The sequence below is a fragment of the Alligator mississippiensis genome, chromosome 4, assembly GCF_030867095.1.
Source record: "Alligator mississippiensis isolate rAllMis1 chromosome 4, rAllMis1, whole genome shotgun sequence".
Lineage (NCBI taxonomy): Eukaryota > Metazoa > Chordata > Crocodylia > Alligatoridae > Alligator > Alligator mississippiensis.
In genome coordinates this window covers 39527459-39543271 of record NC_081827.1, presented here as the reverse complement: position 1 = coordinate 39543271, position 15813 = coordinate 39527459, and the positions used below count along the sequence as shown (strand labels likewise).

Here is a 15813-nt window from a genome sequence, read left to right as displayed (position 1 = left end):
TACAGAGACAGGCCCAGGGGGCAGGGTGCGCTTGGCTGGTTTGATGGGATGGGATCCTGGGTGGCAGGGAGTGGTGTCCAGGAGTGAGATAGGGAGGTAGGACTAGGGCCACGTGGGGTCTGTTTCCCATGTGTCCCTGTAACAGGCGCTGATTCCTTGCTTATGGAGCTGGTGCTCATTGCTGGAACTTGCAGGGAGTGGGTTCCAGCTCTGTGTTGGCCTTGGTTGCATGCTGTCACTGCCTTGCGATCCTGGCCCCTGCACGACTCTTGGATGCCACTCCACCCCATGGCCTGATCCCATCTGCTTGGCTGAGCATGCCCTGTCCACAGGGGTCTCAGACCCTGCCCACCCACTTTGACCAGCCATTTGACTTGCTGTTGCTGGTTATGGGTGTGGGGTAGACAGCCTGTGGCCAGATAACACCAATTGCCACCTCCTGCCACTGCACCAGGCCAGCTCAGCACCCTCTTCCACTGCCCCAGACCAGGTCAGCATCTTGCACCCACCCCGCCCCGCAGGCCCACAACAGCTCACCAGAACTGTTTAAGTGGTCTTCCAGCCCAAATGAGTGCCCACTCCTGGACTAGAGCCCATCAACGACCAGCACTTTATTTGCAAGCTTAGACAGAATCTAGGTTCATTTCCAAACTGCGTCATGATTACTTCCCTGACAAGTGCTCCAGGTCTAGGGATCAGTCGGTGGTGTTAGGCTGTGTCTTCCTGCATTTATGGATTTAAATCCTTCACTACCTCTTTACTTATTTATAGATACAGTGAACACTGTTGCTAGCTTTGGCCATTTTCAAGGGGCCTAGGCCAAGCTGCAGAAGTGTGGCTAAGAAAAATGCCCCAAAGCCTGTTTTTGAGTGACCGTAGAGCGAACCTTTGCAGATGTGGTAACCAACCAAGTGAAGGAAGCCATTGACATGGCCAGCTAAACCATTAATGAGACCCAACTGAACAGCACAAGGCTTGAAGGGAGACATTATAAGGAAAACCCGTACATTAAATAATCTAAACATACTGTATCATTGTTAGGGACTTACCCAAATCCTTAGACCCCCCTAATCATTGTTACCAGCGAGTTTTGAGAAAGCATTGAAGCCAGGATGTACGTAGTTAATACTATGGTGGTAATACACATAGTTGAACAAGCTCAGTAGTTATTTTGCACAGAAGATCATAAGCTTTTGACCTGCTGCCTCATTTAGCTAACTTGGTCATGCAGAGTCAGGTCAGTATGAGTGGCAGGAAAAGTATGAGCAATTCAGAGGTAAAGGCAAGTGACATATAAATGTATTGAATGTGAATGAGGTTGATTGGTTCAGATATGACTAGCATTGATTGACAAGAACTTTACCTCAGGTGACTGGTTGGAAAGAGTGGTCTGATGTGAGAGAGAAGTAGGTATGTAAGATGTTAGAAGCTGCAGCAATGTGGTGAGGGATTTGATTTGTGGTGAGTGACTTATGGTCTGTGACTTGTGATTTGTTGTCAAGTACTTAGGTGGTTTGTGTGGGGATGCAGGCAAAGGTACTGTAATTGATATTTTGCGGGAGTGGTGATCTCCATTGGTGCTACCTTCTACTGTCATCATCCATCCCTGAAGAACTGGGGGATCTCCCTTGTAAGGGTAAGGCCTGAGTCTCTGTGGATAGAAAAGAGCCTGTTGATTAATTCAGTGCAGGTATTCTGGCTACTCTAGGATCCTAGCAAGGAGAGAAGGGCTCCAGAGCCCTTCAGAAAAACCTCTTGGTTGTATTGAAAGTGCAGAGCTCTTAATTGAGAAGCCTTACCTTGTGTGCACCTTCCCATGGTGTGGAGCGAGAGGTATGAATGAGAAGCTTTACCTTGTGTGTAACTCATTGTGAGGAGAGAGGGAGAGGCCTGAGAAGACTAAGAAGAAGAGATGGTGATTCAGTTGTGTTGCCTATGGAGTTGCAGGAACCATAGTGATAGAGAGTACATATGTGTATGAGAGCTTGTAGGTTGGCTGGAAAAGCTGTGGTGCTTTCTTGTAAAGTGTGTGTGTGTGTGTGTGTGTGTGTGTGTGTGTGTATATATATATATATATATATATATATATATATATATATATATATATATATATATATATATATACATACACACACACCCATACTAATAGCTCTGTATTACTATTGTTGTTATTATTAATAAATGTTATATTTCTCTTGTAACTAATTCTGTAGATTGATAAACTAATATTCCATGGAACCAAGTGGGGCCCCAAGGGGCTACCTAGCACTGTTGGTCAGCTTGGGCTAAACTCTAACCTAGGGGTGGGCAGTTATTTGGGCCTGAGGGCCACTTGGCGTTTTGGTGAGTTGTCATGGGCTGGGTCAGAACCTTCTCTCTGCCGCGTTGGGTCAGCACCCCTCCCCTTACCACCCATAACCGCTCAACAAAACTTCCCAAGTGGCCATAGGTGGATGGTATGGGACTGCAGGTGGGTGAGGCACGGCGTCCAGGAATGGGGGATAGGGAGCAGGACTGGGATTGCAGGGCAGTGACGGCACAGGGCTGGGGCCAGGGCAGAGCCACAGTCTGCTCCCCATATGACCTTGCATCGGGCACTGATTCAGCAGGCAGCGATGTACAGAGAACAGCTCGTGGTTCTGCCCTGAGCCCTGACTCTGCAGTGTCACCACTCAGTGATCCTGGGGTCTCCATGGAGACTGGCTGGGACCAGTGCTGGTAGGGTGCATGGCCAGGCGGATGGGATGTGGCTATGGGTGGGCAGGAAGTGGTGCCACTCCTGGATGCCACTCCCCACTTGCCTGGCCACATGCCCTGTCTGTGCAGGTCTCGGGTCAGTCTCCATGGAGACCGTGCCCACCCGCTCCATCGAGCGCCCTCAGCCTGGGGGCAGGGCAGGGGGACCAGGTCGCCTAGGCAGTGGAGCTGAGGTCAGCGGTGTCGGGACAGCTGGAAGGAGCTGCTTCTGTGTGGGCTGCTGGGCAGCAAGTCTGGCTGGTGTGCCACCCCAGCCCTGCTGAGTGTCTGGGACAGTGGGACTGGCTGCATGTGCCGTGGCCTAGGCTGATCCCCGTGCCTGGGCTGGGCAGAGCCAAGGGACCTGCCATGGGCTGGACAAAATCCTTTGGCAGGCCAGGTCTGGCCCATGTATTTTGCCCACCCTTGCTCTCTAACCCTTTCCACCTCTTTCCAAGCTTACTGGGGGTGGGGTTCAGGCTCCTCCAAAAAATCCTGGGTGCAACATCATCACTTTATCTTAAAATGTTAGTAGCCAAATGTTATCTTAGATGCTGTTTTGCTATTATAGATGTATTTTTGTCAGGAGTCTTGAATAAATTGTAAAAACAAAATAGCTTTGTCAGAGAAGACAGTAAACTAAAGAAAAAAAGAAACAGGACAGAGCTGAACAGCATTCCACAATGGTGAAGAAAAGGAGGCAAGAACTTTTCTCCTCCTTTTAACTTTCCAAAGGACATAAATTTAAACTAATTGACATCTTCCAAGTCCACAAAGAGATCTGGTTTCATCCAGTCCTCCAAGTTTCAGTGAACCAAAGAAATTAAATTAGAGAATTTTCATAAGAATGTTGACTACAAAGAACTAACTCATGGTATCATAATAAATTCTAGTTTATTGGACAGGATGTGAAGTTACCAATAAAATCATAAATGCAAACTGAGTTATAGGTGGTGCTGGTCACCTTAGCACACACACATGCATCCACTCATTCAAGCCCACTTAGTATAGTGTGTAGTGGCTGCTGTAGTCATTGTGAGCACTTGTGTCATATTTACCTATTTGAGGCCCTGGAGTCTGCTGTTGATGGTCAGCTTCCTTCCCACGTGGGTCTTCTTCAGAAGGGAGTCGCCTGCTTGTCCTTCTGTCTCAGTAGGTCAGGTGTTGGATGAGAGGGCGCCACAGAGAGTCATGCTTCACTGCCTTTTATCCCTTTCTGGCAGATTTGTGTAATCCCCCAGCATCATCTTGCCTACCTAATCTGGAGATCGCTGTCCCATGTGGATCTTGAGTAGTGCCTGACAGCTGTTTGTCACAGAGGTCTCTGCCTGCTGGTAGCTGAAGTTTCGGGAGCCCACCCTTGATTTATTGACTTAATGGCTGTATTGTCATGGGTTACAGGAATAGTCCATAGGGTGAGTGCTCAAGTTCCAGGAATCAGTTCTTAAGCTTGATTAGCTTAAAATGGAGTTCCTTTGACTAGGCTATTGTCTACTGATGTTCATCACTCAACAGATTTTATCACTTTACAATTACAATTTCAATGCAGTTTTAACAATGGTCCAGGGTGTAACTTCATTCTGCAGGGAGTACATTCCTTAAGAGTTTAAAAGTATAAAATATAAAATACAAAATGCCATGGTCAAGACGAGACAGATGAAATATGAAGATGCACTGTGAGGAACATATAAAAATGCATTGTGAGGTAGTGCGGATCAAAGGCTACTGGGGACAATAAGTAAGTTAGGTTAGCACAGGATATATTTACAGTCTTTGCAGTGGATATTTTAGTTCTTTTGTTTTCTTTAATGACATTGATATGTAGATGTAGTTTCTAGGTTTCGCCTACAGAAAGCCACTTCAACTTTCTGGCTTGCTCCTAGTCTTGCCACACCCATGCAATGAGTGTGCTAGGTTTCTGCCACTGAGAAGGAAAAGAAATGCACAAAATGGGGGAGGGGTTGCAGGCAAGAAGGGGCTTCTGTTATATCCATGTCCAGAAAGGAAATGTACAAAGGGGGCTTTCTGCTACAAGAATATTTGGAATAAGCCATCTATAAATATAGGATATATGCTGGAGAACTTAGCAAATTCAAGATGATCTCCTGCCAGCCTGCATGCTGCCCTCCCTGTCACCCTCTGATTGAGCCAATATAGGTATGGTTGTACTGTCACTGGTAGCTGGATGGATTTTGGGATAACTGTTTTTAGCTGGTACATGTGTGTGTTGTCCACTTTGTGCTATCACAGGTAGTTAGATGGACTTTGGGGTGTGTTTCTGGATCCAAGCAATAAATGGTTAGGCAGTAGACCTGTATCTTGCCTCTTTCATCAGTAGCCAACCTGCAAAGTTACCTGTAATCCAGATAAAAACATCTGCATGCTCTGTTATCTGTACCTGGTTAAAACACCAGCTGTAACTGATAATAATTTCTTCTGATTGGTTATTTACTGCTCATTGATTACATGCTGATCATGTCAGTCTGTCTACTGTTCCAGTATTCCTTGCATTTTTTAGCTTACTGCCACATATACACTCTTTTTAGGCAAAATAAATGCTGCCTTACATGGAGAAGTTTAAGTACAGATTACTATTTGGAGGCTTGCTTAATGCTGTGCCCCTGCTACTATGTATATTAATTTTGCTCAGCATACACGCGTCATAATTTAGGTTTATGCTAGGTCCAACATTTGCCGCAGTTATTCTGGTTTTTCAGTTACTGCAAATGCACCACATCTACAACCTACAACAGAAAATAGAACCATCTCCTTGGTCACTTTTTTAACCTTATTGTTTTAGTTCAGTATCTTTAGTTTCTGTTATGTCAACTGGCATATAGTAGGTTTTTACAAAAAATCTTTCATTGAGTCAGTCAACTCTTGTTTGGCCACCATCATGAATTGCCTGATAGAAACTGAAATGAAAGACTGTTTATAATAGATGATATCAAGGAGGTTGGCAGAAAAACTGCCCATTGTTGTGAAACAATGATTGCAGTGAAGTTTATTGTTAAAAAGTGAATGTATTTCCTGTCTATGATCCAAGATGAGACTACTACAGCTCTTGTCTTTGGAAATCTTGTATTAAGTATATTAGAAAATTAGAAGAGTTACACTTTTTTCATGCCGAGAAAGAGAAAAAAATGCAATTTAGGCTGTTTGATACATGTTACCAATGCTTATCATATGTGTTGAGCTACTAAACAGATTTAGATTTGTAGTTTAAATATATTCAAGAAAGTCTACAGTAAAGAAAATATACAATAAGTAAGTAATAATGTCAATATTAATATACAGAATGAATGGAAACTGTGTTCAAAATACCCATATCAAAGAAAAAACTCATGCCAATCAGTAACTTATTAACTAAGCAGAACATCTTTGGTGGCCTACCATGGTCAGGAACATGATTCAGGTTTTCTGAGTGAATTCCATTGTCCTTCCACATAAGGAGTAGGAGGGAGGGGGTGGAAGGAATTTGCACTCAAAATCTTTGTGGTTCCGAAAAACATATACATAGGTGTGTCTTGAGATGATTTGCGTAGTAAGCCTACATGATCTTAAACATCCGTACTATATTGAGTTAAGACACTATTTATCAATCAGATATATATACTTGTAAATTATGTAGCAAGCTTCTAGAGGGTACATGAAAGGAAAGAATGAAGAATCAGAGAGGAAAGGGGTAATATACATGGAGGAAAAGGAGAAAAAATGAAGAACAACCCTTTGGTTCTTGGGCAATTAACAGTGCAGTTGTAGTGACATAGTGTTACTTAATTTTATTGCCCATAACACCGAATCACAGCGGCGTACAGCAGTATAACAACAAAGGGGAACACAAATGAAAAAGGTGTCATGACCCAATGATTTTGTGTGTGTGTTTTGGCACTGCAGAATTATTTCCCGCCACATGGAGCTTTCTTTGCATGGTGGATTTCTCAGCTGCAGAGAGAAGTCCCTGGTGCAAAGGAGTTCCCGCCGCTCGCATGCAAATTTGTACCTCACTATTGGCTGTTTCTAAATTATTCCCACGTGGCAGCTAGCGATTGGCTTGCTAGCCGTATAAGAGGCTTGAGCAGTTTCCGCCCAAGTCGGAGATCTCCGGGGAGGACCTCATTTAGGGGGACTCTGCATCCATCTCTTGGAGAACTCTGGGCCATGTGGTAGAGCCTAACAAACTCTGCGCGTGTCTCGGAGCCGACCGGTGGTTTGATCAGCTACCAAGACCCTCTCCCCGTCACCGCATGATCCCTCGACGTACCCTACCCTGCGCGCTCGTCGAGAGTCGCCTTTCGGACTCTCATTTTGGTCGTTCCACGGAGCCTAGCAAACTCCATGAGTGTGTATCCAGAGCTCTGTTCGTGTTTGTTTTGTGGAGCCTAGCAAACTCCACATGTGTCTTTTTGTAACTGCAACTCAAGAAAGTTTTTCCTGCCTGCACCGCGACCACCTACGGTGTAAGTAAAACAATCTTTAATCAACCTCTACACGTCAGTGCCTAATTCTAGTTCGCCATGCCGACCTTTTCCCCGGCCCACGTGCCCGGGCTGCTGGCCACAGCCCCTCGGCCCCGACAAAAGGTTTGAGAACAACTAATCTATGATTTTAGATTCATTTAAATACAGGTAAGGCCTTAGAAAAACATCAAAGCATTCAGAAAAGCATAATTTAGAGGTGTAGTACAGGATCCAGAGAGCTAGAAAAGGGGTGGATGTGTAGGCTTTGCTGAAGTATTGATTGAAATAAGCATTGATCAGTGTATATAAAGCTCACATAAAAGCTTCGCTAAAGTATTGAACAAAGCAGTATGTACGCACTGTTTACACAGAGCCTGCATTGAAATGTGTGGCTGTAAGCTGTAGACACTGCAGACAAGGCTGATTGATAATACACGCAAGGTAACAACAACAGAATATACAAGGATGTGGCAGTTTGCTAAAGAACATGATACAACACCTGGCTAGTGTAAGCAACATTGTTTTGATCAATGTATAAGAGGAGAACTGGAAACCTTTGGAATTTTGCATTGTCCTTGGGGATGCAGTATGCAAGTTGTGTGAATACCTTGCCACAGGCATCTAGGACTAACACCTTTGAACCATTTGGCTGTGCAGGGTAGTGACTAGGTGCTTTTTGAGTAATAAACCTGACTGATCCTTTGCCACTGAATCAAGCCTGTGATCATTCTTTCTATAACATACAGGTCTTCAAGACAGTACAAAAGGTCTTTGATAACAACGGCAGCACAAACAACACTCCCAACAGAGGGCTCATATACGGCAGACACACAAACAGAGGATGAAAGATGCCAGGCAAGATATGACAGTTGGGCATCACCAGAAATGAGGCACCTGGCAAGCTTTCAGCAGAAGTTGAACCATGAAACCCCAGATGTTTCCTTTGAAATTGATATACCAGTCAAGATGCTAAGTGTGCAGTAGCCTAATTCTACTGCGCTGTAGTGTGTGCAGGGCAAAAACTGTGCTAAAAGACTTTGAAAGTGTGCAGTTAGTGTCACTAATAAGCCATGTGCTGGCACTATTGTGCAGTAGTGCCAGTTACTACGCATTGATTTAGTACTTGGTTATGTAACTACTAAACTTAATGCACAGTAACCACAGCACATTAATGAATGTGCAGACGTGCCCCTTGTGTTCAGGGAAACAGGACTTTATATATTCTTTCTAAATAAACAAGACTGCCTCAAAGCAATACTCTATAATCAATTTTATCTAAAGGAATTTAGCTATAGACCTAGAAAACTGGCTAACTCCTTGAGTCCAAAAGAGGTAACAAAATACCTAACGTCCATCACTACCTCATTTTCGCTTTTGGGGAATGCAGTGCTATCCATACGTGTAACAGTGAGTTCTGCAATTAGCCTGTAATGGGGCCCCTACCCTGTTACTAGAGATAGTGGGGAGTTCAGGGCAGCCCTTTGCTTTTCCCTGAGCTCTGCACACTTTCCCTCTCTCTTTCTTCACTAGTGCTCTCTCTTTATCCCTTCCCCTCCTCCCATGCCACATAAGTGTACCCTATCTTGTGGGCTTTACTGTAGCATGCCAGCAAGCTGAAGAGGCTGGAATGAGGAGAACACCAGATGGGCACATTGGGTAAGAGATGGTGCACTTTCCCCATACCAGGGTTGGGTGACCAGCAGTCACTATATGAGTCCCTCTTGGCACAGAGGAAGGGGGAAGCTGCAGGAGTCCTGAAACGAGGGCGGCTCCTGGCGGTGAGAGAAAGGGGAGAGTGAAGGCCGAATCAAATGAGCAGGTACCGATTATGGCGAGACTGGGGAGGACTGGCAGCGGCACTGTGATGAGCAAGATAAGTTTCAAGCCATATTTTGTTCTTGTTTGTGTTTGGCCTGAAGGACCAACAGCCCAGAATGAGGTTGACCCACAATAGGGGGATTCTTGTATTGTGAGTCAATTTGATGCCCGGACAGGTAGTCCTTGGCTCAAAGGAATTGGTGGTGGCTGAAGGGGTGGAGGTGATAGAAGAGGGGCCAGGGCAGTACCCCAAACATCCAGCTCACACAAGAAGTTGAGGATAGTGACTGAAAATTAATCTCTGTGCAGTGTAGAAGCCAGTGGTGACAGAACAGAAGTGTGGTGAAAGGCTGCCCATAAGCCTGGTAGAAAAGGGCTGGCTGAGGCAGTAAGAGGACGACCCAACCTGGAGTCACCGATCCTGTGTCGAGGGCATGGCCCACTGCAATGGAAGCCTGTGGCCCTGAACAGTGGGACCACAGCTAACCAGTGAAGCTAGAGTAAACTTAGTTGGGCCTTGAGGTGCTCTGTGACCAGATACAGACCTTGTACTCAAGAACCCTTGTGCCCAACAAGGCTGACTCCTGTCATTTTATCCTATCAAAACATGGTGGTGAGTCACTGATGGGCAGCTCAGGAGAAAAGGGTGATAGGGAAAAGTTCAGGAGAACCAATGTATGCAGCCCTTTTACCAGGGAGGTGTACATAGCCATTTACTGTTGAAGTATAATCTCTGAAAAGACACAGATGGTAGAAGCATTTGCCTAGTGCTTTTCCAAGAACAGAAAGGAACAGAAGGACACAATTACTTAGGACCAATTTGTGCTACATAGTCTAATTTTTTATATAAACTACACTTATATATTTCCTGATGATCCTTGGCTGGGATGATCGGGTTGGGGATCATTCTACTTTGAGCTGAGGGTTGGTCTAGTGCAGGGTTTGAGTAGGGGGGACTCTTGAGGTCCTTTCCAACCCTAATTTTCTATGATTCTATGATGACGTGTTCCCAATTAGTATAAACTATAAAGTGGTGAGCTCTCTGAAGATTTCCTTAGCACAAGGGTGGGCAAAATGTGGCCCACAGGCCGGATGTGGCCCACCAGGCCATTCTATCCAGCCTGTGGGGCCCCTAAAAAATATAGAAAATTAATATTTATCTGTTCCTAGCTGTCTGTCATGCGGCCCTTGATGCCTTGCCAAAACTCAGTAAGTGACCTTCTGCCTGAAATAATTGCCCGCCCCTGCCTTACCATGTTTTCAAAGATTCTATTTTTCAATTTACTGTGGTTTGAACAGTTTCTTGGTTACAATGGAGTTTTAAGTGGGTATAGAAGGCTCTGTCATTGGAGATACTGGCATCTTGACAACTGCAGCAGAGTAGATGCATTCCTGTATTTTCATTGCTGAATAAGCAGAAAGAAGAGATCTGATAGGATAGTGACCACTTCATGAGACTTTTGCCTATTAGAATTTTAATAGTATTGTTTGACACAAACTGTTGTGAAAATGCCCCTGCCAACATGAGTTATGTGTGTAAAGTTTATCTGAGCATTCTGGAACACAATAATTTAGTTAGGGAAACATTCATATTAGTTGAGTTGGAAAGAAGACATTTGAAGCATTCATCCTTAGTAAATGTATAGTTTCTGCAGGTATAATTTTATATTTGTTAAAATAATTGAAAAGCAGATTATTTTTTCTCTCTTACCTTATATTAAGAAACTTGCAATTTCAAGTGCTCCTACCCTACTATTTTGAAATAATTTTATAGGAAAATCTAGCATTGGATATTGTAACATGTACACTATTGTAAATTATTCATTTGAAGTACTAGTTATTGTGGTGTGCTCATTTAAAAAACTTCTGTATACCTGTGGGTCTGATCTGGAACACGAATATAGTACAGCCATCTTCTAGTGTATTCTCTTCATTAAAATTCAGGAGGCATTTCCCCATTCCCTGGCTTAACTGCAGTTTTTTGTGTGCTTTTGTTTCATGTATGAATAGAGGTTGTTGAAAGCCAAAGTGGAAGAGAAAACTTTTCAAAAGCAGCATGAATCACTAACCAGTGAGAATATCACAAAGTATAGAGACAACTCTACCAAACTATTTTAACTGACAACTAACTTTTCAATTTAAGGTAAGCATGAAGAATTTTAAATGTTGAAAAATATGTAATAAATTATATTAATCCAACTACTCCTGAAGGCATTAGAATAGATTCGACAAAAACAAGCTAAATATACAAGCAACATGGCTGATGCTAAATAACTATTTTTAAATTCAATAAAATATGATGTACTTGTAGTATAATGAATAAATGAGTCCATCTGAATCATTGTAAAATCTCTCTCTCATTTTCTGAGGATAAAGCCAGATGAAAATTAGGATAAAATGTATTTAAAAAAATCTTCATAATCTTTTGGTAACTTTTAAAAGATATAAAATAATGCTTTGAATTTAGATATGTTGACAAAGTCTGTACTTCACCCACTAAATGCTAATTTCATTTTGTTTTTATCTGTCTCCTCTAACGATCATTCTTAAACCTGATATAATGATAAACTACATTCTAAACAAGAAAAACCTTTAGACATAACTTTTATTTTTTTATGCTATCTAATTGTTAACTAAGGATTTAGGTAGGCTGCTTATTAGATGGAATTATTTAATATTTGTGTAGTTTTAACCTGTTAAGCATGAATTATTGCTATTATTGCGTTTACTAAATTAGGAGTTATTTTAGCTCTGATCTATTTAAGAATGTAGAGAAGCAATAACATACTTTCTGACATTTCTGATTTTCATGGATTTTTTTTTAAAACTTTGCCTCTGTGTAGTGTTATGACCAGGGACGAAGGATACAGAGAAGAATTTAGCTATGACAGAATGCCAACTTTGGAGCGTGGAAAACAAGAGAATGGAAATTATGTACCGGATATCAAATCCAGTGACCTTCAGCTATCGAAGAGACTTCATCCTTGTTTTACTTATAAAACATGGATCTTTTCTTTCTTGATGGGGGTAAGTATTTTAAACATACTGTTTCGTTTAAAATTCCAAGGAAAGTCTGAGTAACTGCATTTTTCTGTTGGTACCACTGACAGAATCAACCACATTGCTGATATTAAGGGGATTTAAAGGTATAAAGATAACTATTCTCTCTGTACTTGGGAATGTGTTTAGCAAATATAAAATACAAAACTTTCTGACTAAGTGTTCAAATCAGTATCGTATCAAATCAACACTGGTTTTGATCTATAATGTTCTAACTTCATAAATAGAGGGGAAAAAATGTCTCCATATATCCATGATATTCACTATAAAAGAAATTATACGTAGTTCAGTACCACCAAGACAGATCAAATATTTCATTTTCAGTATATTTCAAACTATTCTTTTAGTACTACTTCCTATAGTAGTATTTTTAAAATATTTATCTAAAATATAACTGTAATTATTTTTCCTCTGTGTACTAGAGAATGGAAAGTTTCTTTCATTAATAAGAGCTGTGTCCTTCCATTTGTTTTGTGTTAACTTTACAGTGTGTTGAATGGAAGTTTCATAGAAAGAATCATGAAAGATGATGACTTTGAAGGTCTGTTGTCTGGACCCTTGACATTCTGACTAGTAATGACTAAACAAACACAAGTGATAACTACTAGAATTTACATTACTGGTCTTTTTTTCTTGTTGTCAGCCTGTTGTGTTTTGTAGCCTGTGTCATATTTGGCAATGGCTGAAAAAGTGGTAATTTTCATTTTAATGCATTAATACATTAATTAAAAATGTACTTTATTTACTTATTGGTAGAGTGAATAAAAACATCTTATTTTCATTAGATTCCTGACCTTTTTTGTTTTTGACAAATTCCTTTGTTTGAATAGATTGAATTTACTTTGAAATGCTCTATTACTTAACAAGAAGGGGCAAAAGAAGTGCTGACCTTCTTGATTTTGATGTCTTTCACTGTGCTTTCAAGCATTCTTAACAAGGAGAGAACTTGCTTTCTTTTGGTTTTTTCTATAGAGCTGTTGAGGAAAACTGGTCATTACTAGTGATTAATGACCATTAGCTGATGGCATACCGCCCATGAGAACCACTCATGTTTTCTGGTTAAATAAGGTTGCTACTTTATTAACAAACCAAGTCAATAAATTCAAGTTAGGTAATCTTTTTTGAAATAATACAGTGGTTAATCCTTTTCAAGCCATCTGGAATGCTGAGGTCCCCAGTGTTGCGGAACAAATACTCCACTGTGGAGTGAAACACGCTAGCAATGTCAATCTACAGGGTAACATTAAAGAGTCCATATCTGGTTAACCTGTCAACGTGCCTTTTTTCTGTGTTTGGGTATCAAATGGATCACCATCTGAATGTGCTTCAAGCATATTTTCAAGCCATACTATATCAAAAGTTCTGAATGCCTCCATTCTTCATCTTCTATTTAACGCCTGTTCTGGAGAGACTCAACAGAATGTTGCAAGCTTAAAAATGCCAAAGAAAGAGGGAGAGAGGAAAAATATTGGTGGCTAGGAGTTAATAGTAATCTACCTACAATAATATAGGGTCAGATATGTGGCAACTAGATGTTAAGTACTATTAGTTAGTAAACAGGCAGTGAAATGACTGCAGTGGGTTGACTTATAAGAGGAGAGTCTTGACCCACGATATTCTGCCATTTCTTTATGACTACTCCAGTTGGTAATTGTTTATCCTATCATACACAGGATGAAACCTGCAGGAACCAGGAAGAGGAATGCAATTTAAATGTCTGCCCTTCAAAACAGGGTGAAAATGACACCGTGTCTAGGACAATCAGTTTCAACCATTTATTCCTAATGAGATGAGTTTGTTCATTGCCTAGACCAGGGGTGTCATACTTTCCTGGTCTTCCAGGCCAGATCTAGACTCTGCAGCTCCTCATGGGCAAAACTTAGACATACTAGCTGGATCTTGCCCACAAACCATAATTTTGACACTGTGGCCTAGACCACACTACTCTTCTTTTCATTTGCCACATGACAAATTTGGTTTCTGCTCACAGTAAGTAGGATGTAAGTGTCAACCTAGAATGGATTTAAGAATAGTGCCAGCCTGTAAGCTGTAACCATGTGTAAAACATAAGGATAGCTGGGTGGTCTAGAGATCTAAAACAACAGATACATAATTATGCCATTTGCTTGGATCTCAGTGACTAAGCATTTTTAAGGAGTGGAAACTCCAATCTCTTCTACAGGGGAAAAGGGAGGCAAAGATTTCTATGAATTTCTCTCAGTACCATAAAAGACATTATGCAAGTTTCTATACTCTGCATTCTTGTAGACAGAATAATCTAGTTAGGGAATAATCAGGCCCAAGTGAACTGATCATACCATGTCCTTAGACTGTCAGCTCATTAATCTTTTAACAACTGTGCTGATTCCTTCTACAGTAAAAATAATGTTTTACCATTGACTTCAAATTGGCTGAAACATCATAGCTGTAGAAACAGCAACAAAATAGGCCCAGGTCTATGACTGCGGCCTGGACATCTGATCTCATCTGTCTCCCATGCTGAGATGATACAGTTACAAAACAGAGGAGGCCAGGCCCCTGTAGCCAGTAAATGCTGCGACCCATTACTGGGCAGTTTGCTCCCTTGATTAACACCTCCATGGTGTTAATTCCACTTAAGGCCAGTGTAGCAGTAACTGCCAGGACCCATTCCTGAGCAGTTTGCTTTGTGGATTAATACCCCCATGACATTAACCCACTGAAGTAAAAAAAGGGAAAGATGGAAGAAATAGAAGTCTCAAACTCCTATTCAGACTTTCTCTTCCTGTACCTGAGGCTTTCCCTTCAAAAAAGCATTTGCTGGCCTCTCAGTGAAGAGCAGGGGAGACCCCCCAGGGGGAGCAGGTTTTCTAGCTCCCAATATAGGTGTGCAGCTCTCAGCAGCCCCTGGAGAAAAGGAGAAAACCTCAGTTAGTGGTTCTTGGTGTGATATCACTCAAGCCTTGTTCAATCAGGGAGGATCACATTTTAGTCTTTCTCCCCACCAATCTGCCTGAAGCATTCTCTGCTTCCTTTGGCCAAGGAAGCCAGATGGTTTTACATATTTCCCCTAGATACAGGCCCCAGCTTGTCATGAGCTGAGCACATGGCCAGAACAGCAGGGGCGATCTTGCCTATATAAAAAAAAAAAAAACCACCCAAAAATACAGTATACAACCCAGCGTGCATGGGAGTGTTACACCTATGTCAGGAAAACAGAACACACAAAACCCAGATGACTTAACTAAGCATTTAAAGTGAGGGGCAAACTTCAATCAAGGAAAACACTGTAGTACAGTGTTGAAATTAAAGAACCCAGGCATTCTATCAGTGCACATGCAAAACTTGGATCATGTATAACAATTAACACTTCCATGTGTGTGATTGAAAAGTATTCTAAATTGCTCTAATGTAAAACTGAGCAATTTTAAATTGTAATTCTGTAAAAGTATTGTGATAATTCAAACTTAAATAAATTGCAGATTTAGGGAAGCCTTAGGGTAATATCCCATGAACGATCATATTCCAAAAGCAGACTCTCAATTTATGTTTGGTCATTTTTCCACAGCAGTTTTGTTCATGACCCAGACTTCAATTTCAGTATGCAAAATACCTGACTTAAACATCTGAGCCTTGGGATGTGAAAACTTGGTTGTTCAGTATTGTGTGAGAGAATGCAGTCATTTGTAGTTCTGTGACCAAAATTCAGAGGCTTGGTTAAAATCTCTTCGGAATGTCGGTCCTGATGGATTCATTTTTT

At 41.8% G+C, this 15813-nt stretch overlaps 1 protein-coding gene across 6 annotated transcripts in view; it reads left to right on the top strand.

Moving 5' to 3' along the window:
• The window catches only part of MLC1 (modulator of VRAC current 1), a 44371-nt gene that overhangs the window by 1089 nt on the left and 27469 nt on the right, over positions 1-15813 (top strand). For all 6 annotated transcript variants that reach the window (XR_009461543.1, XR_009461542.1, XM_059725907.1 and 3 more), the window contains exons 2-3: positions 11025-11157; positions 11858-12041. Coding sequence is in view for 4 of the 6 variants with exons in the window: in XM_059725907.1 (XP_059581890.1) it covers positions 11862-12041 (180 nt within the window). In the remaining 2 variants the exon portion in view is untranslated. The remainder of the gene's footprint in view (positions 1-11024; positions 11158-11857; positions 12042-15813) is intronic.